The following is a 25297-nucleotide window of genomic DNA, read 5'->3' on the forward strand; positions in this document are numbered from 1 at the left end:
AAACAAAAATGAGCAGTTCCTCGTCTCTCAGCAGCTCGTAATCCTGTGCTACCATGGGCACCGGCGCTGTTTACCACTGGATGCTGCAGAGACGCCATAAAAAGTACCTTTAAATAATTTTTATTGGTAATGGAATAGTCCTTCTTTAAACAAGAAAATTTAAAAAGACATCGTCTGTTTCAAAGGGTTTTAAAACATTTCTCTATGGCATGGTTGCCGTAGCAACTGTGCTCTGAACGTTAGAGGCAATGTGATTGCGGGGGGGTGGAGAGACACTTGAAAGAAATGGAACTGGAGGAAAAAAACCAGACTGAAATAAAAGAAGAAAAACAGATTGTGTGTAAATAGTGTGCTTGTGGGGAGGGGGTGGGATTCATTTATTATCTATTAAATGCTTTTTTTATTTCAGGTATAAGGACATTGATTAAGATGGCTGTCTGTGCCAGGTATGTCGCTGGGTTGTTGGAAATTGTGTGCAGAAGCTGGTCTGAGGAACAGTGCGCCATGTATGGTATTGCTTTATTGCAGGGGTTCTCAAACTCGGTCCTCAGGACCCCACACAGTGCATGTTTTGCAGGTAACCCAGCAAGTGCACAGGTGTATTAATTACTCCATACTTACCGACATTGTATTTCTCCTCTCCGGGAGAAGCCCGGAGAGGAGACGCTGCAGCTGTCTTCGGGGGGCGGGGGCGGACTGTGACATCACTAAGCCCCGCCCCCGCCCCGGGAAATGCCGCAATTCGCGGGCCCGCGGGAAGGGGGCGGGGCTAAAATGATGCGATTTGCGTCATTTTAACCCCTTCTCCACCCGACGGACCCGCGAATGCGGGAGGTTATCTCTCCATCCTGCTCGCATCACTAGGGTGCGAGCAGGATGCGGGAGACCTGCCCACTCTTCCAGGGGTGCGGGGGGGGGGGGGCTACCCCAAAAAACGGAAGCCTCCCGCAGCTTCCGTGAGAGTAGGTAAGTATGAATTACTCACTGACACATTTTAAAAGGTCCACAGGTGGTGCTAATTATTTCACCTGTGATTCTGTGAGCAGACCTGCAAAACATGCACTGTGTGGGGTCCTGAGGACCGAGTTTGAGAACCTGTGCTTTATTGTCACTGCTATGATAATCTACATGACTAGTTTGACTGCTGTGATTTAAGAGTGATTTCAAAATGTAACAGATATTTTATTAGATGACAGGTATATATCAAATGTAGATTAAGCGTATCTGTTTGGAGGGTATCTGATTGTGTTGTTTTTCGTTTTAAGCAACTTTCCAGTGACTAAATATGAGCAAGTGTTTTACACTGCAGCACAGATAAATGGGGCAGCCATTTTGTTTCTCGGCAGGTCTTAGCAGCTCCATAGATTTAGTTTAATACTCATGTGTAAGAACTACTATGTCCCCATATATCATATTATATATAGTGATTCCGCATCAAGACATTTTATAACAAAATAACTGTCCTGTGCCTTAAGTTATCTTTAATAATAAAATTCTAGACTTTCAAAAATGATTAAACAGGGCACTTTCGGACATCAGCAGGTAATATATATAGAACTTCTACTAACCAGTTTCCAGCCATTTACCACTATTTATTTATTTGCTTAATGTCAAGTTTATTTTATTTAAAACATTTTTGTAATAAGTCCTACATTTTATGGTGTTAGTTTTAGAGATGAGCGGGTTCGGTTTCTCTGAATCCGAACCCGCACGAACTTCATGTTTTTTTTCACGGGTCCGAGCGACTCGGATCTTCCCGCCTTGCTCGGTTAACCCGAGCGCGCCCGAACGTCATCATGACGCTGTCGGATTCTCGCGAGACTCTGATTCTATATAAGGAGCCGCGCGTCGCCGCCATTTTCACACGTGCATTGAGATTGATAGGGAGAGGACGTGGCTGGCGTCCTCTCCATTTAGATTAGGAGAGAGAGAGAGAGATTAACCTGAGGCTGATACTGTAGAAGAGAGTGCAGAGTTTAGTGACTGACCACAGTGACCACCAGCAGTGCAGTTGTTTTATTTAATATATCCGTTCTCTGCCTGAAAAAAACGGTACACACAGTGACTCAGTCACATACCATATCTGTGTGCACTGCTCAGCCCAGTGTGCTGCATGCCTGCATCATCTATGTATATATTATATATCTGACTGTGCTCAGCTCACACAGCTTATAATTGTGGGGGAGACTGGGGAGCACTGCAGTGCCAGTTATAGGTTATAGCAGGAGCCAGGAGTACATATTATATTAAAATTAAACAGTGCACACTTTTGCTGCAGGAGTGCCACTGCCAGTGTGACTGACCAGTGACCTGACCACACTGACCACCAGTATAGTTAGTAGTATACTATATTGTGATTGCCTGAAAAAGTTAAACACTCGTCGTGTGACTTCACTTGTGTGGTGTTTTTTTTTTTTATTCTATAAAAAACTCATTCTGCTGACAGACAGTGTCCAGCAGGTCCGTCATTATATAATATATATACCTGTCCGGCTGCAGTAGTGATATATATATATTTTTTATATCATTATTTATCATCCAGTCGCAGCAGACACAGTACGGTAGTTCACGGCTGTAGCTACCTCTGTGTCGGCACTCGGCAGTCCATCCATAATTGTATACCACCTACCCGTGGTTTTTTTTTCTTTCTTCTTTATACATACATACTACTACATCTCTTTATCAACCAGTCTATATTAGCAGCAGACACAGTACAGTACGGTAGTTCACGGCTGTGGCTACCTCTGTGTCGGCACTCGGCAGTCCGTCCATAATTGTATACCACCTAACCGTGGTTTTTTTTTCTTTCTTCTTTATACATACATACTACGACATCTCTTTATCAACCAGTCTATATTAGCAGCAGACACAGTACAGTACGGTAGTTCACGGCTGTGGCTACCTCTGTGTCGGCACTCGGCAGTCCGTCCATAATTGTATACCACCTAACCGTGGTTTTTTTTTCTTTCTTCTTCATACATACATACTACGACATCTCTTTATCAACCAGTCTATATTAGCAGCAGACACAGTACAGTACGGTAGTTCACGGCTGTGGCTACCTCTGTGTCGGCACTCGGCAGTCCGTCCATAATTGTATACCACCTAACCGTGGTTTTTTTTCTTTCTTCTTTATACATACATACTACGACATCTCTTTATCAACCAGTCTATATTAGCAGCAGACACAGTACAGTACGGTAGTTCACGGCTGTGGCTACCTCTGTGTCGGCACTCGGCAGTCCGTCCATAATTGTATACCACCTAACCGTGGTTTTTTTTTCTTTCTTCTTCATACATACATACTACGACATCTCTTTATCAACCAGTCTATATTAGCAGCAGACACAGTACAGTACGGTAGTTCACGGCTGTGGCTACCTCTGTGTCGGCACTCGGCAGTCCGTCCATAATTGTATACCACCTACCCGTGGTTTTTTTTTCTTTCTTCTTCATACATACATACTACTACATCTCTTTATCAACCAGTCTATATTAGCAGCAGACACAGTACAGTACGGTAGTTCACGGCTGTGGCTACCTCTGTGTCGGCACTCGGCAGTCCGTCCATAATTGTATACCACCTACCCGTGGTTTTTTTTTCTTTCTTCTTCATACATACATACTACGACATCTCTTTATCAACCAGTCTATATTAGCAGCAGACACAGTACGGTAGTTCACGGCTGTAGCTACCTCTGTGTCGGCACTCGGCAGTCCGTCCATAATTGTATACTAGTATCCATCCATCTCCATTGTTTACCTGAGGTGCCTTTTAGTTGTGCCTATTAAAATATGGAGAACAAAAATGTTGAGGTTCCAAAATTAGGGAAAGATCAAGATCCACTTCCACCTCGTGCTGAAGCTGCTGCCACTAGTCATGGCCGAGACGATGAAATGCCAGCAACGTCGTCTGCCAAGGCCGATGCCCAATGTCATAGTACAGAGCATGTCAAATCCAAAACACCAAATATCAGTAAAAAAAGGACTCCAAAACCTAAAATAAAATTGTCGGAGGAGAAGCGTAAACTTGCCAATATGCCATTTACCACACGGAGTGGCAAGGAACGGCTGAGGCCCTGGCTGGCCTATGTTCATGGCTAGTGGTTCAGCTTCACATGAGGATGGAAGCACTCAGCCTCTCGCTAGAAAAATGAAAAGACTCAAGCTGGCAAAAGCAGTAGCACCGCAAAGAACTGTGCGTTCTTCGAAATCCCAAATCCACAAGGAGAGTCCAATTGTGTCGGTTGCGATGCCTGACCTTCCCAACACTGGACGTGAAGAGCATGCGCCTTCCACCATTTGCACGCCCCCTGCAAGTGCTGGAAGGAGCACCCGCAGTCCAGTTCCTGATAGTCAGATTGAAGATGTCAGTGTTGAAGTACACCAGGATGAGGAGGATATGGGTGTTGCTGGCGCTGGGGAGGAAATTGACCAGGAGGATTCTGATGGTGAGGTGGTTTGTTTAAGTCAGGCACCCGGGGAGACACCTGTTGTCCGTGGGAGGAATATGGCCGTTGACATGCCTGGTGAAAATACCAAAAAAATCAGCTCTTCGGTGTGGAACTATTTCAACAGAAATGCGGACAACAGGTGTCAAGCCGTGTGTTCCCTTTGTCAAGCTGTAATAAGTAGGGGTAAGGACGTTAACCACCTCGGAACATCCTCCCTTATACGTCACCTGCAGCGCATTCATAATAAGTCAGTGACAAGTTCAAAAACTTTGGGTGACAGCGGAAGCAGTCCACTGACCAGTAAATCCCTTCCTCTTGTAACCAAGCTCACGCAAACCACCCCACCAACTCCCTCAGTGTCAATTTCCTCCTTCCCCAGGAATGCCAATAGTCCTGCAGGCAATGTCACTGGCAATTCGGACGAGTCCTCTCCTGCCTGGGATTCCTCCGATGCATCCTTGCGTGTAACGCCTACTGCTGCTGGCGCTGCTGTTGTTGCTGCTGGGAGTCGATGGTCATCCCAGAGGGGAAGTCGTAAGCCCACTTGTACTACTTCCAGTAAGCAATTGACTGTTCAACAGTCCTTTGCGAGGAAGATGAAATATCACAGCAGTCATCCTGCTGCAAAGCGGATAACTGAGGCCTTGACAACTATGTTGGTGTTAGACGTGCGTCCGGTATCCGCCGTTAGTTCACAGGGAACTAGACAATTTATTGAGGCAGTGTGCCCCCGTTACCAAATACCATCTAGGTTCCACTTCTCTAGGCAGGCGATACCGAGAATGTACACGGACCTCAGAAAAAGACTCACCAGTGTCCTAAAAAATGCAGTTGTACCCAATGTCCACTTAACCACGGACATGTGGACAAGTGGAGCAGGGCAGGGTCAGGACTATATGACTGTGACAGCCCACTGGGTAGATGTATGGACTCCCGCCGCAAGAACAGCAGCGGCGGCACCAGTAGCAGCATCTCGCAAACGCCAACTCTTTCCTAGGCAGGCTACGCTTTGTATCACCGGTTTCCAGAATACGCACACAGCTGAAAACCTCTTACGGCAACTGAGGAAGATCATCGCGGAATGGCTTACCCCAATTGGACTCTCCTGTGGATTTGTGGCATCGGACAACGCCAGCAATATTGTGTGTGCATTAAATATGGGCAAATTCCAGCACGTCCCATGTTTTGCACATACCTTGAATTTGGTGGTGCAGAATTATTTAAAAAACGACAGGGGCGTGCAAGAGATGCTGTCGGTGGCCAGAAAAATTGCGGGACACTTTCGGCGTACAGGCACCACGTACAGAAGACTGGAGCACCACCAAAAACTACTGAACCTGCCCAGCCATCATCTGAAGCAAGAAGTGGTAACGAGGTGGAATTCAACCCTCTATATGCTTCAGAGGTTGGAGGAGCAGCAAAAGGCCATTCAAGCCTATACAATTGAGCACGATATAGGAGGTGGAATGCACCTGTCTCAAGCGCAGTGGAGAATGATTTCAACGTTGTGCAAGGTTCTGATGCCCTTTGAACTTGCCACACGTGAAGTCAGTTCAGACACTGCCAGCCTGAGTCAGGTCATTCCCCTCATCAGGCTTTTGCAGAAGAAGCTGGAGACATTGAAGGAGGAGCTAACACGGAGCGATTCCGCTAGGCATGTGGGACTTGTGGATGGAGCCCTTAATTCGCTTAACAAGGATTCACGGGTGGTCAATCTGTTGAAATCAGAGCACTACATTTTGGCCACCGTGCTCGATCCTAGATTTAAAGCCTACCTTGGATCTCTCTTTCCGGCAGACACAAGTCTGCTGGGGTTGAAAGACCTGCTGGTGAGAAAATTGTCAAGTCAAGCGGAACGCGACCTGTCAACATCTCCTCCTTCACATTCTCCCGCAACTGGGGGTGCGAGGAAAAGGCTCAGAATTCCGAGCCCACCCGCTGGCGGTGATGCAGGGCAGTCTGGAGCGACTGCTGATGCTGACATCTGGTCCGGACTGAAGGACCTGACAACGATTACGGACATGTCGTCTACTGTCACTGCATATGATTCTCTCACCATTGAAAGAATGGTGGAGGATTATATGAGTGACCGCATCCAAGTAGGCACGTCACACAGTCCATACTTATACTGGCAGGAAAAAGAGGCAATTTGGAGGCCATTGCACAAACTGGCTTTATTCTACCTAAGTTGCCCTCCCACAAGTGTGTACTCCGAAAGAGTGTTTAGTGCCGCCGCTCACCTTGTCAGCAATCGGCGTACGAGGTTACATCCAGAAAATGTGGAGAAGATGATGTTCATTAAAATGAATTATAATCAATTCCTCCGCGGAGACATTGACCAGCAGCAATTGCCTCCACAAAGTACACAGGGAGCTGAGATGGTGGATTCCAGTGGGGACGAATTGATAATCTGTGAGGAGGGGGATGTACACGGTGATATATCGGAGGGTGATGATGAGGTGGACATCTTGCCTCTGTAGAGCCAGTTTGTGCAAGGAGAGATTAATTGCTTCTTTTTTGGGGGGGGGTCCAAACCAACCCGTCATATCAGTCACAGTCGTGTGGCAGACCCTGTCACTGAAATGATGGGTTGGTTAAAGTGTGCATGTCCTGTTTTGTTTATACAACATAAGGGTGGGTGGGAGGGCCCAAGGACAATTCCATCTTGCACCTCTTTTTTCTTTTATTTTTCTTTGCGTCATGTGCTGTTTGGGGAGGGTTTTTTGGAAGGGACATCCTGCGTGACACTGCAGTGCCACTCCTAAATGGGCCCGGTGTTTGTGTCGGCCACTAGGGTCGCTAATCTTACTCACACAGTCAGCTACCTCATTGCGCCTCTTTTTTTCTTTGCGTCATGTGCTGATTGGGGAGGGTTTTTTGGAAGGGACATCCTGCGTGACACTGCAGTGCCACTCCTAAATGGGCCCGGTGTTTGTGTCGGCCACTAGGGTCGCTAATCTTACTCACACAGTCAGCTACCTCATTGCGCCTCTTTTTTTCTTTGCGTCATGTGCTGATTGGGGAGGGTTTTTTGGAAGGGACATCCTGCGTGACACTGCAGTGCCACTCCTAAATGGGCCCGGTGTTTGTGTCGGCCACTAGGGTCGCTAATCTTACTCACACAGTCAGCTACCTCATTGCGCCTCTTTTTTTCTTTGCGTCATGTGCTGATTGGGGAGGGTTTTTTGGAAGGGACATCCTGCGTGACACTGCAGTGCCACTCCTAAATGGGCCCGGTGTTTGTGTCGGCCACTAGGGTCGCTAATCTTACTCACACAGTCAGCTACCTCATTGCGCCTCTTTTTTTCTTTGCGTCATGTGCTGATTGGGGAGGGTTTTTTGGAAGGGACATCCTGCGTGACACTGCAGTGCCACTCCTAAATGGGCCCGGTGTTTGTGTCGGCCACTAGGGTCGCTAATCTTACTCACACAGTCAGCTACCTCATTGCGCCTCTTTTTTTCTTTGCGTCATGTGCTGATTGGGGAGGGTTTTTTGGAAGGGACATCCTGCGTGACACTGCAGTGCCACTCCTAAATGGGCCCGGTGTTTGTGTCGGCCACTAGGGTCGCTTATCTTACTCACACAGTCAGCTACCTCATTGCGCCTCTTTTTTTCTTTGCGTCATGTGCTGATTGGGGAGGGTTTTTTGGAAGGGACATCCTGCGTGACACTGCAGTGCCACTCCTAGATGGGCCAGGTGTTTGTGTCGGCCACTAGTGTCGCTTAGCTTAGTCATCCAGCGACCTTGGTGCAAATTTTAGGACTAAAAATAATATTGTGAGGTGATGAGGTATTCAGAATAGACTGAAAATGAGTGGAAATTATGGTTTTTGAGGTTAATAATAATATGGGATCAAAATGACCCCCAAATTCTATGATTTAAGCTGTTTTTTAGTGTTTTTTAAAAAAAACACCCGAATCCAAAACACACCCGAATCCGACAAAAAAAATTCGGTGAGGTTTTGCCAAAACGCGGTCGAACCCAAAACACGGCCGCGGAACCGAACCCAAAACCAAAACACAAAACCCGAAAAATTTCAGGCGCTCATCTCTAGTTAGTTTCCTGTTCGGATAGAGTGCCCTGAACTGTCTCTCCATCCAGGCACTAGGACCCCCGGACTGCCGGAGGTGTAACCTCCAACCTTGTACGCTACTGTAGATGCGCAGGCCGGATTAACAATGGGGCGGCTGGAGCAGAAGCTCCAGGCCCTCCATTGAAACAGGCCCACCAGATCCCCTGCAGTGCAGTCAATGATGGCAGATTATTTTTTTTTTTCGGTTACCACCAACGGCCCAGTTTACTCACCTCCCAGCCACACGAATAACATCCCCATTCAGCCCTGGCTGGGCCCTGCCCCCACGCAGTGGCACACACAAGTGGTGGGGTGTCTAAGTACCCAGAACTCCTCCAGATAATCCTATTTTTATTTTTATTTATTTTTGAAAAAAAAATTTTTTTTTGAGTCAGAGACATCTATGTCTCTGTCTCAATGCAAGTCGCGATCGCGATTAGAGCTGCCGCTCTTGTCTGCAGAGATCTCTGCACACAACGTTCAGAGAAGCGCTTGCTCAGACACAGCAGCTTCCTGTGCGACGTGCCCTCCTCACATTCTGCAGTGAACTGGTGGCCACCAGTTTCCTCCTCTCAGCTGGGCCCCGGGTTGTGTGTGTTCGTTTGGGTATCCGTTCACATGGTCGACCATGTTATGGTCGACAGTCATTAGGTTGACCACTATTGGTAGACATTGACATGGTCGACATGGACACATGGTCGACACATGAAAATGGTCGACACATGAAAAGGTCGACATGCATTTTTTACTTTTTTTTCTTTTGGGGAACTTTTCCATACTTTACGATCCACGTGGACTACGATTGGAACGGTAATCTGTGCCGAGCGAAGCGGTAGCGGAGCGAAGGCACCATGCCCGAAGCATGGCGAGCGAAGCGAGCCATGCGAGGGGACGCGGTGCACTAATTGGGGTTCCCAGTCACTTTACGCAAAAAACGACACCAAAAAAAGTAAAAAAACTCATGTCGACCTTTTCATGTGTCGACCTTTCATGTGTCGACCATTTTCATGTGTCGACCATGTGTCCATGTCGACCATGTCAATGTCGACCAATAGTGGTCGACCTAATGACTGTCGACTACAACATGGTCGACCATTCAAACCGGAACCGTTCGTTTGTAGGTATGTGTAGTTTATGTGTGTGTGTATTTTGTTAATATGGCAAAATATATACTCTGGCGGATTAGTCTGTTATATATGTCTTTTAATGCCCAGGTCTCCTACACGTGTGACATTTAATAGTATTCAGTAAGATTGTCCTATTGTTTATTCCACCCCTTCATATATTTTGCTTCTTACACTATGTGACTTTTCTTTTGATATAATTGTGAGTTGTACACACAATTGAGTACTCATTGGGGGATATTCGATTCTTTGAAAAGTCGGTTGGGTGTCTGTTTTTTCCTGTCTATTTGATAGGAAAAAGCATACACCCAACTGGCTTTTCAAACAATTGAATATCCCCTATTGGCATCTGGAATTAATATTGTTGTAGGTACTTTTAACTTAAGCCTGTTGCTTTTTTACAATCCTCCTGATGCTCTATTTATATTTATCACTGTATGTGTTCCAGAATGTGAAATACATAAGCTCTGGCTAACGCGCCGAGACCCCTGAAGTTCAAGTTATCTTAGTCACTTACGGTTGCATTACAGAGTGTGGTACGCTAGGCTAACCCTTAGAGAGTGCATGGTTTGGGCCCCTTAATAAATATATACAGTAAACACTGCTGGTGCATGCACGATAATGAACCAGATTAATAACAGCAATGTGCTGTAGAGAATACACCATAGTCCTGTGCAGTATAAGGTAAGTAACATATGTATAATGTATAATTCAAATGCAAAGTCTGGAACCTGGTCCCTAGGGGAGGAGGTGGTCCCCCAGGTAGTGGGGCCCACTGGGGGTTTCCACTGTACCCCTGTGGGCCAGTCCAACCATGGATGTAGAGGTCTTTCAGTAAACCTATGTATGCTTAGACATTAGAGAATATACAGTATGGGTAAAGAAGTATTATTACATGTGATTCTTTTCCTACAACTTATCTTTGTGGTAACAGTCTATGGGGGGATTCAATTAGCAGTGGTAATTTACTGTGCGTTAATTGATCCACCGGGACTATCCAATAAGCCCCGAAGTGCGGGCCACTGGCAGCACTTACCGGCTATTTTTTTTCTGGACCTCGGCAGGTTCTGAACAAAAATACCCAGTAAGTAGGTAGTTTTCGGAAATCGGGCAGCGAAAACATATAGACCTGTGAACTTATCATGGATTCTATATGTGTCTTTGCCCGAAAACAGATCATTTTTTGGGCACAAAAACTGGGCTTAAATTGAATAACACAAAGCAAAAAAAGGTGAAAAAGTAAAAAAAAAAAAAAAATATCAGAGCAAATTTAATTCCCTCCTATATGAGTATTATTTATATAGTGATTTTTTTAATAAAAGATTGTTTATTGTTTGAGTGACACGAGAATGTCACTTCCTAGTCTGGCTCACAGGAAGTGACGTATATAGTGTGTGACCGCCTACACTTTCTTTTCATTGAGTGCCCAGCAGAAGTAATGCAGGGGATCCCTGAACAGTATAAGGAGATCAAGTCAGTTCACTGTGTTGGACATATCCCCTGCACTGTTGCAAGTAGGCAGACGCCCACAGTAATACCTCCCATCTGCAAGACCAGGACACGATAAGTGCGCAAACAGTGATGTAGGCAGAGACACGCCCCAAACATGGTCACAACACACCTGCATTTTCCCCCACTCCCCATAATCTGCCCAAATGGTCCTTTCCTGTCAATCACTATGCTAATGAATCCTCCCTGCGAGCGGCTTTGCTAATACGTCATGGCACACGCAGTGCGGCCATAACACTAGCGCAATAGAGTGCTAATCACTCAGTTGCGTGAAGCTATTGCTTACAAATCAGAATCAGGCCCATATTGAGGAGATGTAGTGTAGGGAAGTAGTGCAGGCATACAGTATAGAGATGTAGTAGTGAGAGAGTGCAGAGATGTAGTGTGGGGAGGTAGTGTAGTGATGTAGTATGTCACTACACCCCCCTTCCCACACAGGGAGAACTTTGCTGCGGCGCTGATCCCCGTGTCGGCACACAATAGGCCCTTCATTAATTTCGGGTGGTCTTCAGTATGCCGACTGACGGGATCCCGGCGCACAGTATACCGGCGCCGGGATCCCGACAGCCGGCATACCGACACTTATTCTCCCTCGTGGGGGTCCACGACCCCCCTGGAGGAAGTATAAAATAGCGCGCCACCGCGCCCGTAGCATGGCGAGCGCAGCGAGCCCACAAGGGGCTCATCTGCGCTCGCCACACTCTCGGTAAGCCGGCGGTCGTGCTCCCGGCGCCGGTATGCTGGTCGCCGGGAGCCCGACCGCCGGCATATCGTAGTGAACCCATTAATTTCAGCTCCAGGCCCATGTGGACCTTAATCTGGCACTGCACACACGCACATCTTCAGCTCCGTCCTTTATGCTAGAAGGACATGCTCATGAGTGTCTCCATAATACATCAGTAGAGACAGAGATACAGAGGCCAGTAACCCCAAATAAATATATATATATATATATATATATATATATATATATATATATATACATACATATATTTATTTATATTCCACATCCGGCACTCAGGGGGATACAGCTTGTAATTTATGTGCTCCGGTGCCCTCCTACCAGACTCTGCGATCCGTCTGTTTATATGTGATGTGTTTTGTTGACAGTCGCATGCCGTCAACAGTCCCCCACGCCCCCGTGTGACGGCCCGGAGAGCGGGCATCCGAATATGTGAGCGAGTTTGGGACCGGAAGCTTAGACCCCGGAAGCTGAGCGGCGGCGCAGAGAGGACGCTGGAGACGCGCTGGGTAAAATATTTAAGTTTTCACTGTTACACTATTCACTTTGCGTGTCCTGATGATGGGGCTACGTACCTCGAAACGTAGATAAAGCACCTTCTTTGCTTCACTACTTACCTGCCTCCTGAGTGCCGCCGTTTACTCTTCTCTTCACATCGTCGCCTTAACCCCTGCAGGCCCTTTTTTTGTGCAATATTTTTATTATATGGAGTATTATCTCCAATCATAATTGTGTGAGTGGTTAAATATTGCACGGACAAAAGGCGTGCGATGGTTAAGGGGTCGTAGCCCCTTGCAACAGCGTGAACAGCGTTCACAGGGCCTGATGAATCACCCAGTAGGTGATGTGGTTGGAGGAGTGGCGGGTTTGGTGGAGACGCAGGTGGGGGAGGGGGCCCAGGGGAGACGCAGGTGGGGGAGGGGCGGTTTGCGGGGGTGCCGCGGTTGGGTGAGGGGTTGGTGCGGTGGTGCCGCGGGTGTGGGAGGGGATCCGGAGCCACGGGGGTGGGGGAGAAGCAGTTGCGGTGGTGCCGCGGGTGGGAGAGGGGCGGGTGCAGTGGTGCCGCGACAGGGGGAGGGGCAGGTGTGGGGTTGCTGCGGGTGGGGGAGGGGCAGGTGCGTGGGTGCTGTGGGTCGGGGAGGGGGTCCAGAGCCACCGCGGGTGGGGGAGGAGCAGCTGCGGGGGTTCTGCAGGTGGGGGAGGGGGTACGGACCCACCGTGGGTGGTGGAGGGGGGGTGTGGGGCGGATGGGGCCCGGAGGTACTGCGAGTGGGGGAGGGGCGGGTAAGGTTTCCCCTGCTTCTGCTCCTGGAAGCAGCTAAGCTCTCCCGGAGACTCGCACAGCAGCCAAGCAGCCAGTCACTATTGTTAGCGTTGGTTTCCTAACGTGCCGCATTACAGGGAAGAAGATGCACTCAATGAACTACAGCTCCCAGCAGCCCTTAGCACCGGAATGCTCCTGCACTAAGGGCTGCTGGGAGCTGTAGTTTATTTAGTGCATCTACTTCCCTGTAATGTGACGCGTTGGGGCACCGGTGCTAACAATAGTGACTGGCTGGTAGAACTGACTGACTCGCTGAATCAATGTAAAAGGTGAGAGTGCTGTGCAGTGTCAGTGACACTGCACACCCACTGCACTGCACAGCATTGTCACCTTTTACATTGATTCAGCGTCCAGACATTACCCTCCGCGATACCACTCTATCCGTTACATTAGCCATCTCAGGGCTCTTAGGCCGGCAGCCCAGGTGCTGTGCACCCGTGGCCACGCCCCCTTTTTGAATCCGTAGCGATTTTTGTGTGTAAATTGTTGGAGGGTATGTTGCTGCAGATGCAGTGGGACTATTTTGGGGTGTGGGGCTGGAGCTGCAGCTCCATCAGTCCCACTGGTAATCCTGCTCTAGGAAAACACAGCAGCCAAAGGGCAGAGCCTCCCACTGGATGTAACCTGTTTGGGAGGGCGTTTCTCGTCCAATCAGCTGTAGACTGGGTGTGATAGACCTGCTGCTAACCCAACGAGAGCTCATAGCCACGCCCAGCGTTATACACACAGGCACAGAGTGACAGATCTGGGAAATTATATAGGATAGATAGATAGATAGATAGATAGATAGATAGATAGATAGATAGATAGATAGATAGATAGATAGATAGATAGATAGACACATACAGAGCCAGCATTTATACTCTACTGACACCACTGTATGTACAGACGTAGGCCCTCATTCCAAGTTGATCGCTAGCTGCCGTTGTTCACTGCGCAGCAATCATTTTAAAAAATGGCAAAACTGCGCATGCGTAGGCACCGCAATGCGCATCATACGGGTACAAAGAGAATTGTTGCTGTGCAATGATTTTAGCGAAGAATCCATTCGCACAGCCGATCGCAAGGAGATTGACAGGAAGAGGGCGTTCATGGGTGTCAACTGACCGTTTTCTGGGAGTGTTTGGGAAAACGCAGGCGTGTCCAGGCGTTTGCAGGCCGGTTGTCTGAAGTCAATTCCGGGACCTTCGTCGCTGGATTCATTGCACAGGATAAGTAACTAAAGGGCTAGTCTTGTTTTACACAAAATGTTTTTGTACCGCTCTGTTGCACAGGCGTTCGCACACTTGCAAAGCGAAAATACACTCCCCCATGGACGGGGACTATGCGTTTGCATGGCTGCTAAAAGTACATAGCAAGTGATCAACTCAGAATGAGGGCCATAGGTGTGTGTTCCCACTTTCAGCTCACCATCTGCACTCCCGTATACTGTACATTTCTGGCTGGATCTAGTGCATACATCGTATACTGTCCTGTGTTATACTGTACATACCTGCTGCATTAAACCTGTCATCATGTAAATCTGTTCTGCATGTTTAATAAACCTAAGATTTGGTTAAGTAATCTATAGATAGCAAACAGTACAAAGATAAATGGAATGTGTTACCTGTAGGTAACGAGGTCTTCTTAACTAATGGACTTTTTATGCTCACAGGTGAACTGTTCGGTCTCTCCCACGTTGTCTCTGTAGAAGAAAAATATCAGCATTACAGAATTAAATGAACTTACAATATGGATGAAATATACATAACATGCAGTACCAGAAGTGTCTTAATAAACTATACAGACAGAAATAGAACATATAATTTATTCTACTTATAGTTAATCAAACAACATAATTAGTAGCACTGCTTAAGCTGGCACAGGACAACAAAGTTGAAGTAATGTCGGTATGTCTGGTTGAGATAATATTGAGGATACTTAAGGCCAATCTCTGCAAGCAAACATACAAAACTATAGGGCCCTACACACTGGACGATTTTTTGAAAGATATGAACGATCTCGTTCATAAATGAACGAGAACTCGTTCATATCTTTCAGTGTGGAGACTCCTGCAATGAACGATGCGCGGCCCCGCGCTCGTTCATCGCTGGTCTCCCGTCGGCTGTGCATGCAGGCCAATATGGACGATCTCATCCATATTTGCCTGCACTTCAATGCAGCCGCGTGACGGGGGGAGTGAAGAAACTTCACTCCCCCCGTCACTGCCCCCCCCCGCCGCCGGGTCGCTCGTCGGCCGTATCCGCCGTCGGGCAGCTCGGCGGCGGGTCGGCCAGTGAGTAGGGCCCTTATGACTTGTGAAGTCCTGGTAATAGCTGTGCAACATGTTCTCTTCACATTACAAAAAGTATTTAATCACGTACAAAACTAAAAATGTCCTAAACAAACATGAAAAAAATATATGCAGTATCAGAAAAAAAGAGATACAGTATCAGAGACCCCCCCCCCCCCCCCCCCCCCTCACACATACACTTTTGTTTTTCAAATTTTACAATCAACACAGTAGAAAGGAAGGAGCTAACAGGCCAATAACAAGATATCAATTATTTTGAATTACTAGGCCCATTCACTCATTAAATGGCCTCTACTGGGCCTCCCCCACATGTAATGATCCACTCTATACAGAAAAGTATATTCTCTTCAGTGTGAATACTTCATGTTTGACTTAAAGCGTGTTCTTTTGGCACAAAGGCTTCACTGATTGATTGGTAATCAATCAATATCATGGAACATAATAAGCAAGAGAGAAAATCGTTATATTCACATGCACATAATTAGTATCAAGTGGAGATTTACCCTGTAGTGTCAGGTGCAGTCAGAAAAATACTATAGATTTTGTAATGTTTCTGTTTTAAAAAGACGTGACTGGAAATATTTGATGCTTCAGTTTTCTTTGATATTATAATGTTTTTTTGTTCTTTTCTTTCAGTATGCCAATCCCTGCCAATTTCAGGAGTCCTTAGCTATTGTCACCCAGTTTTCAATAGAATGGATGGGGGGGCACAGCCTGGACTGCTCTGAGGGCCGACGTGCATCTTTAGAGCTCCTGCTGACTCTGACCAAAAATTCTGCTATTATTGGGCTAGATTCCCCCCCCCCCCCCCTCTGCATCCCTAAAGTGTGCAAGAGTCTCCTTCACGTCCCCACGAATTCAGCAGGTTAGGTCACGGAGTCGGGGGATCTGACAACAGGTCCTTGCAGGTTGTGGCCTCCCCTGCTGTTAAGCACCCCGCTCTCTGGTACAGTCAGTATCCGGAATGGCTGACGTAACCTGCAGCAGGAACCGACTGCCAGAAACTGTCTGCAATCTCCAGCGGGAACCCAGCCCGCCACCTACCTTCCTTCCTCCAGGACCTCGAGACACGCTAAATTACCCTGCTCCGTGGGGGCGCTGCCACACGTATATCTCCCGGCGGCTGTGGAGACTGCTCGCTCCGGAGGTAAGGAGCATAGGGGATGAAGTGGCACTATATACTCTGATCTTTGCCTGGCGTCTGGGCTCATAGTGTTCTTTCAACTACACCTACAGGGGGTCTGGGACTTGATACAGGATTCACAGTGCTGGCCTGTGCTTTCTTATATTGAAGTGCCCTATTCGGATCAGGAGCCGGTGTTTCTCCCCCCATCCACATATTACTCGATTTGCGAGCTGTACATTGTGCCATAGAGGACCCGGTAAAGACTCCGTGGTAACCCCCGCGAAGTGGAGTCCCCGACTGGGTTGTCCTTTGGGGATATAACCCCTATTTTTTCAGTGATATTACCCCCACCCACCACTGTGGTTAAGTAGGGGTGCCAAGGAATCAAGCTGGCCTATACCCTGAGTTCCCTACCGATATCGATGGCAGCCCTTGTTATATCTGGCTTTGCCTGGGGCTGTGGTCAGTGAGGGTTTCTGCAGGAGTAAAACAAGGATCAGGGCTCATATGTGCTAACCGTGTGCATGTTTTGTTACCCCTATCACTCCATTTCCCAAACTTGGTGAATTGCTGTGGGCTCTTCTCAAAGGGATATATTTACCACATTGATTTTAACACTAATCGGCCTGACCTGAGTGCTTCGTTATAATATATTGTTTCTACCTGCGATGCCGCCTAAACGTCAGAAAGATCAGTCTGGGGTCCCCCCAGTGAGCTCTTTCAAACAACCTTCCTCCATGCAAGGGGGTAAAAGTAATGCTCCATCAGACTAGGGACACACATCACTATCCGTGCTCAGTACTCCCTTTGAACCCTTGTCTTCCACTTCCCCTGTACCACTGACGGTTGGCTCTATGAAGCAATTATTGGCGACATTCAAAGCGGACATTTCCCAAGAGTTCAAGTCGGCCTCACAGATCTGCCAACAATCCATTGATGTTGTGGGCCAACATACGGATCACTTAGAGAATAAACTAGAGGAGGTCGTTAAGTCTCATAATGATCTCATCACAAGGAACTTCAGACAGAAGTCACGGCACTCCGAAGTAAAGTCAGTGATCTTGAAGATAGATCTCGTAGGAACAATATCACGGTTCAAGGTATCCCGGAGTCAGTGCCTAATTCCGAGCTGAAGGACTGTGTTACTGATCTCTTTATGAAGCTTCTTCCCATAGTTGCAATTACAGATTTCCTGCTCAACTGCATACATTGTATCCCTAAAGCAAGGAATGCCCCAACGGCTGCAACTAGGGATACCCTGATGACGTTTCACTATTACCATGTGAAAGAACTGGTGCTTCGTGCGGCCAAACCTTCGGATGTTAATGAAGCCATCTTGGGAGACTTACAAATCCTTGGAGACATATCACTCTCTACTCTTGCTGCTCGTAGATCCTTTTACCCTGTCACCAGTGCCCTCCAAAAGGTGGACATTCCTTATAGGTGGGGATTCCCTACCAAATTGTTTATTAGACGTAACAGATCTACAAGTGTCGTCACCTCTCTGGCGGCTGGAACCAAACTTCTTGTGTCTTGGAACCTGGAGGACATGGTTGCCAAGGGTCCTAGTGGCTCTAAGATCTACCAAGACTGATAGACAGTGAGTCGCACTTCCTAATTGTGATGTATATTGCCTTCTTACCGACCTCTTTGATTAACCTTTAGCGGTTAGGGTTTACTTGCCTTGTTCTGCGCGGTGGGATGTTTAGTTTACTGGCCGGGCGACCTTTACCGCAGAACAGGCAATGTTCGTTCAGTGAATTCGTACTTCTAAATGTTACTATTTGCCGGTTTCCCTCTGAATACAGGTACCCAGAAGGACTCCTTTGGTTCCATATGCGATGTGTTTCTTTACTCCCTTCTCCTGGTACACGTTATAAGATATGATCCCTACTGGTTCATGGGGTTGTTACCCTTTGCTAAGTATAGGCCCTGGTTCTTCCAGTCAATGTTGTATTGGAGCTTTAAGGTCTGCTATATTTCTCATCTTGTAGTTCCTAACTATCTATGGTTAATGTTTTATCCTTAAAAGTTAAAGGACTCAAGTCTTCAAATAAACGTAATTCAGCATTGCATCATTTTTCAAAACTTAAAGCCCACATTGTTGCCCTGCAATAGATGCACTTCATGGCCCTCTCTCCCCCACAATTCACTGGTAATAAATTCACGTAGTGCCATATGTCCAATGGTCCTAAGAAAAAAGCAGGAGTGGCCATTTTGTTTTCGTATCAATGCAAGTTTATGTTGGAGATCCAGATTACGGAGACTAATGGCAGATATTTAATTCTTGTAGGTAAATTGGAGGATAAACCGGTTATGATTGCAGTAGTTTATGCCCTGAACACTAAACAAATCCCATTTATTAGAAAATTCTGAGAGACCCTACGAGCTTGCCTCTCAGGTTCACTGATGATATTGGGAGACTTTTAGTACTGGATCCGTTTCTGGATAAATCCTTGGCACACTGCCCTTTGAAATTCACTCCTCCCAGAGACCATTCTCAGGCCTTTAGATGTATCTTACATGAATATGACCTCTATGATGTGTGAAGAGCCCGGAATCAGAATTGTAGGGACTACACCTTCTATTTACCTGTGCATAGAACTTACTCCAGAATTGATATGTCTTTATCTTATAAGTGGACTCTTCAACAGATTAAAAAGGCTTCAATCCTGCCAGTTCCTTGGTCAGACCGTTCGGTTTTATTTGTCAACTGGGACCTGACCTCGATTCCCCCTAGACCCTGGTACCTTGGGAAGTACCTTTTGACTGATGCAGAGACTAAAACCTGTATTTCACAATCGTTAACCTTGTACCTGGAAACAAATCTCCCAGCTGAAACGTCTCTCTTCAACCATTGGTGTGCTCTAAAGGCAGTTGTGAGGTGCTCTATAATCCAGTCCGCGGCTCGTCACCTTATGGGTTTGGAACAATCATCAAAAAGATATTGAAACGGGACTGGCTGACCTGGAATGTAGACTTAAAGCATCACCCACTAATAGGTCACTATACAGAGAGCTTCTTAACACCAGGTAGGAATGGAACGTTTTGAGCCTGAAAGAGGTTCATAAAAACCTTTTTAAATTAAAACAAAAATTTCACACTCAGGGCGACAGAGCGGGCAGGCTTTTAGCCAGAAGGTCGAGAAGGAAATGATCTAAAGATTGTGTCAAGGATGTTATGACTTTGAAAGGGATTAAAGTGTCTGATCCACTGGAGATAGCTAACGTGTTTGCTGAATACTATTCCTCCCTGTATAACCTCCGCTGTGACCCTATGACTCCCCAACCAACTGTCGAAGGGATAGAAGCCTTTCTGAAAGAGCTTAACCTCCCCTCTTTAGATCCGTCATCTATTCAGCTCTTAGAACGCCCCCTGGACTGCGGACGAAATAGGTAATTACTAGTTTACCAGTCAATAAAGCGCCTGGTCCAGATGGATACACAAATTTATTCTATAAATGTTTTAAGGATATCTTATCCCCAGTACTGGCCCCTGTTTTTAATGAGGTTTCGTCTAGTGGATCCTTTCCCCCAGAAATGCTGGAAGCTAGGATTGTGACCTTCCCCAAACCGGGTAAAAACACTACTGTACTGTCTAATTATCAGCAAATTGCTCTATTGATCTCTGATGGAAAATCTATGCTAAACTCATAGCGAATAGGCTCAACCCATTGCTCTCATCACTTATTCACCAAGATCAAGTGGGTTTTGTTCAGGGTAGACAAGCTCCTGATAACACAAGGAGGATAATTAATATTCTAGATGCCTTCTCTCCATCGCCCGAACCCCTTTTGTTGCTTTCGTTAGATGTAGAGAAGGCCTTTGACAGGCTTCATTGTGGTTATATGCAGGCCGTTCTTTGTAAATCCGGTATTGAGGGATTAGCTTTATCTTCTATAATGGCCCTCTACTCCAGTCCATCTGCTAGGGTTTTTGTTAATGGTCTGCTTTCCACTACTTTTCGGATTACAAACTTTCGGATTACAAACTGTACTCGTCAGGGCTGCCGTTTATCCCCTCTAGTGTTTGTCTTAGCGATAGAACCTTTGCTGCTTCGATTATAGCTAGCCCTACTGTCCATAGCCCGGTTTTATTCAGACAACCGTATAAGGTTTGTCTATTCACCAATGAAGTCCTTCTCCCTTTAACTAACCCAGTTATGTCTCTTCAAAGTTTGCAAGAGATATTAGAATATTCCTCTCATTTTATACCTTAAATAGCTCCAAAACTGTAGCTCTTCCAATTAACTATCACGCTGACTTGCTCACCAAGTTGAAAGCCGAATATGATTATACCTGGCAGGATGGAAGCCTAAAGTATCCTGGAATTCAGATCCCCCCAAAAGTCTCGGATCTCATATCTTGCAACTACCCCCCCATTGCAACACAAATTTTCGACTATGACAAACGATTGGGCGCTACTTAATATATCGTGGCTAGGCCGTATTAGTGCTTTGAAAATGGTTCTGCTTCCCAAACTATTATATTTATTTAGGACAATCCAATTCTTTTGCCTAACTCTTTGTTAAGCAAATTTAACTCAGCCCTTATTAATTATGTTTGGAAAGGCAAGAAACCCAGACTAGCTCGATACAGAATGTCTCTTCCAAAATCTAAAGGTGGCTTAGCATATCCCGACCGGTATTCCTATCAAATAGAGAGTATCCTTGCCCCATTAGGTGCTTGGTTCGTGGAGTGTAACTTTAAGTCTTGTGTCCTTCTTGAAAGGGGCTCCCTGTCGCCTGTCCCCTTATCGGACATATTGTGGCTGCCAGCAACAGAGGGACTGAGTTTAAATGTGCGATCACTAGTAGTTCATTCCACACGTAAATAATGGATTTGTCTAGTGTCCAAGTTGGCTTTAGTGCATTTAATTCCAGAGCTATCATTTGATTCTTGAATTTCCCGGGGAATTTCTTCTTTAAGGGATGTGATGGAGGCTGGCTCGCTGGTTTCCTTTGCGTACCTTCAATCTATATATGGTATTTCTAGTAAAGAGTAAAGACTTCTATAAATATCTCCAATTGCGTCACTGGCTACAAAGTGTTTGTACACCATTAGGTACTGTGCTGTCGATCCCTAAGTTCATACACGATAAAATTCACAAAGTGGTCTCTAGAGGTACCATCTCTTGGTGCTATAACATACTGGCCTGCCCTCACCAACCAGCTAAATTTTCTTCCCAGATTAAATGGGAATCTGATTTGGCTTGAATTCTCACTGAGGGTGAATGGCGGACATTTTACCACTTATGTTTCCATGTCTCTAAATGCCAATCCCACATTGAACAATTCTACAAGCTTCTCCACCGACAATACCTCACTCCTGCTCTTTTACACACTATGTGGCCTACTACTCCTAATACCTGTTGGCGACAAGGTGGACATGTGGGAACTTTTTTCCACATTTTTGGGTTATGCCACATGGTTGCTGGTCTTTGGTTTCGAGTATTTAACCTAATTTCTAAGATTCTGGGAACTCCCGTATCTCCCCATCCTAAAATAGCATTATTTAATCTATTTAAAGAATCCATACGTCCTAATGACCGGTATGTAATGGGTCATATTCTGGTGCCCACAAAACTTTTCCTAACCAAATATCAGCAAACCCCATTGATTCCCACGATTCTAGCCATTGAATGCGAAGTTCAGGCACATTTTGAATTTGAGACTGCAGGATTGTCATACTCGACACAAACAACTTCACAGTTAGCCAAATCGTCCATCTGGCGCGCCAATAGAGCATCTACTCTAGTTTGAGAATGAGTTCCTATCCTGAATGATACTACCAGAACATTTAATAGGGCTTTTACGTTGTATAACTTCTAGGCATATTATGAGGGTCTTATTTCTAGTCCCTAGCTTAATATAGCTGAATATTATCACTGATACTTGAAATCACTGTTGTTTTTTTATAATATGTTCAATCCGAATCAGCCTCGCAATATGACCTTTTTGGTGAGATGACCTCACTATCCAGATGTTGTTACTTAGCTTTGCTAATTGTGTCAGGATGCATATTCTGTTTGCGTAAACAGGTTACCCTCCCTCCCTCCCCCTTTTCTTTAATCTGTATCCCCCCCTTCAAATTCTTGCTTAAAACTTTAATAAAAATGTAATCTTGGGGGGGGGAAAATAAATGTTATTGGATGATCAGAGTTGCAGTCAACTAATATTTCAGTATATTAGTTGTCCACCAAGCTTATATGGACTACATCAGTTGCATGGGTGCAGAATCCTACAGGGAAAAGCAAATTATAATCCGCCAGCCACAGAGGCAGCCATTCCCTAGCTTATGTATAGGAATAATTTTTATGAATAGTTAATAAGCCCAATGTCTGCCACAACTGAGTATAACTGTTGTAACTGAGCATGGTCACCTTAATAATAACTATAGCCAGAACCATATAGTTATATCCCCATGCACTATTATAGTACTACCCCTCATTTAAACCAGTGTTCCTGCATGTCCTACTCACTAAGGTGGAGGCTTGTGAAGCCAAGGGTATTTTCATTTTTACCTAGTATACTTTTTAAATGCACTGCTCAGTTACAAAGGAGTTGCTCTGTTTACATTTCTTCAATGGTGGCAGCCATTTTGTGTGTTGAACCTGTATTGATGAGGATTAAACTGTTCAATTCATAAGAAACTAGTAACATCTCAGACATAATGCAAGTTGTATCTCATGCTACAATGTTTCACCATAGCATATCTCCCAACTGTCCTGATTTTGGCTGGACAGTCCCCCTAAGGTAGGTATTCAATTAGCTCCACTTTTCTGGAACTCTCCTGCTGTCCCACCCATGGGTCACACTGTCCAGCAGTGGGGGAAGGGGGGCATTTGGGAGACCATCTCTCACACACTGCAGAGCATCGGTGAATAGACACTGTGCATATTAACAGGGAGAGAGGGACAGTGGGCATGCCAGCAGCTCGCAGAGCATGCAGCATGCCCCCCACAATGGATAAAATGCGGGTGTGGCCCACCATCGCTGCACTGCTTTATTTTGGTTTGTCCCTTCCTAAAGTTGGGATGTATGCCATAGCTCCTAACATTGGTATTTTAGGAATCGAGACACATACATATACATGTTGGGTGAAATGCTAGGCTGACCATAAGCACCCTTCCCAAAACTACCCTTGAATTGCTGCTCAAATGAATTGGAGTGGGGACAAATGTGCCACTCAGCAGGACAGCCTGAAAGTCCCCTTAAGTCGGGTCTGTCCCACCTAACTGTGGACAGTTTGGAGATATGGACTGGTACCTAATAAATAGATAAGCTAACTACTAATTCAACCAACACTACCTCAGACCTGAATGGAGAGATTAGATACAATACAGTAATATTAGGAAATGCAGAATAATAGGCTCTGGCATGCTTAGGAGTAGATTCAATTAGCCGCAAGCTGGATCACCCCTCGAGTAAGTTTGTGCATATGCCGCACTTACAGTTGCCCAGAGAACACACATTTTTGTTCACAGCACCGTAGGTGTGTGTAAAAAAATCCAAAATCTTGGTGCAAAACCGGTGCATAATGGAGTGAGTCGGTGTGCCATTGCTGGCGGTTTTTTGTTGTTACAAATGTACATAAAGGGGCTGGTGACTAATTCAATCAACCCCATACAGTGAATTAAAGATACACATTACTAAGGGGGTATGCAGTTAGCTCCGATCATTTCGTAGCTAATGAATTTGCCCCACTGAGTATTCCATTTTGAGGCCTTTTTTCGACCGTTTTGAAGGCATTTTCGCCATTGATTTTTCACCTTGTGTTTTAAGGCATTGGTGAAAAATGCCTCAAAATCTGCAAAAATGGGCAGCGTTTTCGATGGAAAACCTATGGATTCGCCAATACATGTGTTCTCCGCCCCTGACGCATTTTTCGCCCAGGAGAAAATCTTCATTCACCCTAAAAATAGCGAAAAGCTCAGTTTTATCACCTCGTCGACAACAACGGAGCTAATTGCATACCCCCCTAAGTCTGTTACAGAAAATGCTATATTTATAGTCAAAGGTGGTGACAATATCATATTAACATATATGTGTCTATTCTTCCAGACAGCCAGGCTTCAGAGTTTTTCAGAATGTTCTCCAGGACTCATGAGAGAGCAGGGAACCCTCCTTGAAATCATAGAGGGCAAGTCTAAAAAGTTCAACATCATTATCTTTCTATCAGACAGGGATTTTAGGCTAAAGGCTTTAATTCAATTAGGCATTAAACTTGCACACTTTGCCTATAAATTTGCACACTTTGCTTTCATGCACACACCCGAGTTTCACACAATTCAATCAGAAATAACAATTCACACTACTCTTGCAAATTTTGCCCAAAAGCAAACTGGCCAAATAGAATTAAAAAGTGGGGAGACCTTCCTTGACCCCCCAAAAGTGACAACTTCATTAGCAGGATCATATAGCAGTGAAGTGAGCGATCTGACTAGATTGTGCCTGCATGCAGGCCAATCTAGAGTCAGCGATAGCGATGCGCAGGGTCACAAATCGCTATGGGGCATACACACGGAGCGATGTGTGCTGCTCTTCTAAGCAATCACATCAAATTGCTTAGAAATGTAGCAAAAATCGCTACGTGTGTACTAGGGATGGCCATTGACCATCCCTAATCATCAATGGTTTGTGACCGATGTCGA

At 45.9% G+C, this 25297-nt stretch overlaps 1 protein-coding gene and 1 long non-coding RNA gene across 6 annotated transcripts in view; one reads left to right on the top strand and one right to left on the bottom strand.

Moving 5' to 3' along the window:
* GAS7 (growth arrest specific 7) overlaps nucleotides 1-25297 on the bottom strand; it is a 675298-nt gene that overhangs the window by 189628 nt on the left and 460373 nt on the right. For all 5 annotated transcript variants that reach the window (XM_063960779.1, XM_063960781.1, XM_063960778.1 and 2 more), the window contains exon 3: nucleotides 14834-14911. In XM_063960779.1, the coding sequence (XP_063816849.1) occupies nucleotides 14834-14911 (78 nt within the window). The remainder of the gene's footprint in view (nucleotides 1-14833; nucleotides 14912-25297) is intronic.
* On the top strand, nucleotides 229-24786 carry LOC135056057 (uncharacterized). The gene is made up of 4 exons (XR_010243876.1): nucleotides 229-336; nucleotides 410-446; nucleotides 12272-12412; nucleotides 24708-24786. It is a non-coding gene; the product is annotated as an uncharacterized LOC135056057 (long non-coding RNA).

The sequence above is a fragment of the Pseudophryne corroboree genome, chromosome 3, assembly GCF_028390025.1.
Source record: "Pseudophryne corroboree isolate aPseCor3 chromosome 3, aPseCor3.hap2, whole genome shotgun sequence".
Taxonomy (NCBI): Eukaryota; Metazoa; Chordata; class Amphibia; order Anura; family Myobatrachidae; genus Pseudophryne; species Pseudophryne corroboree.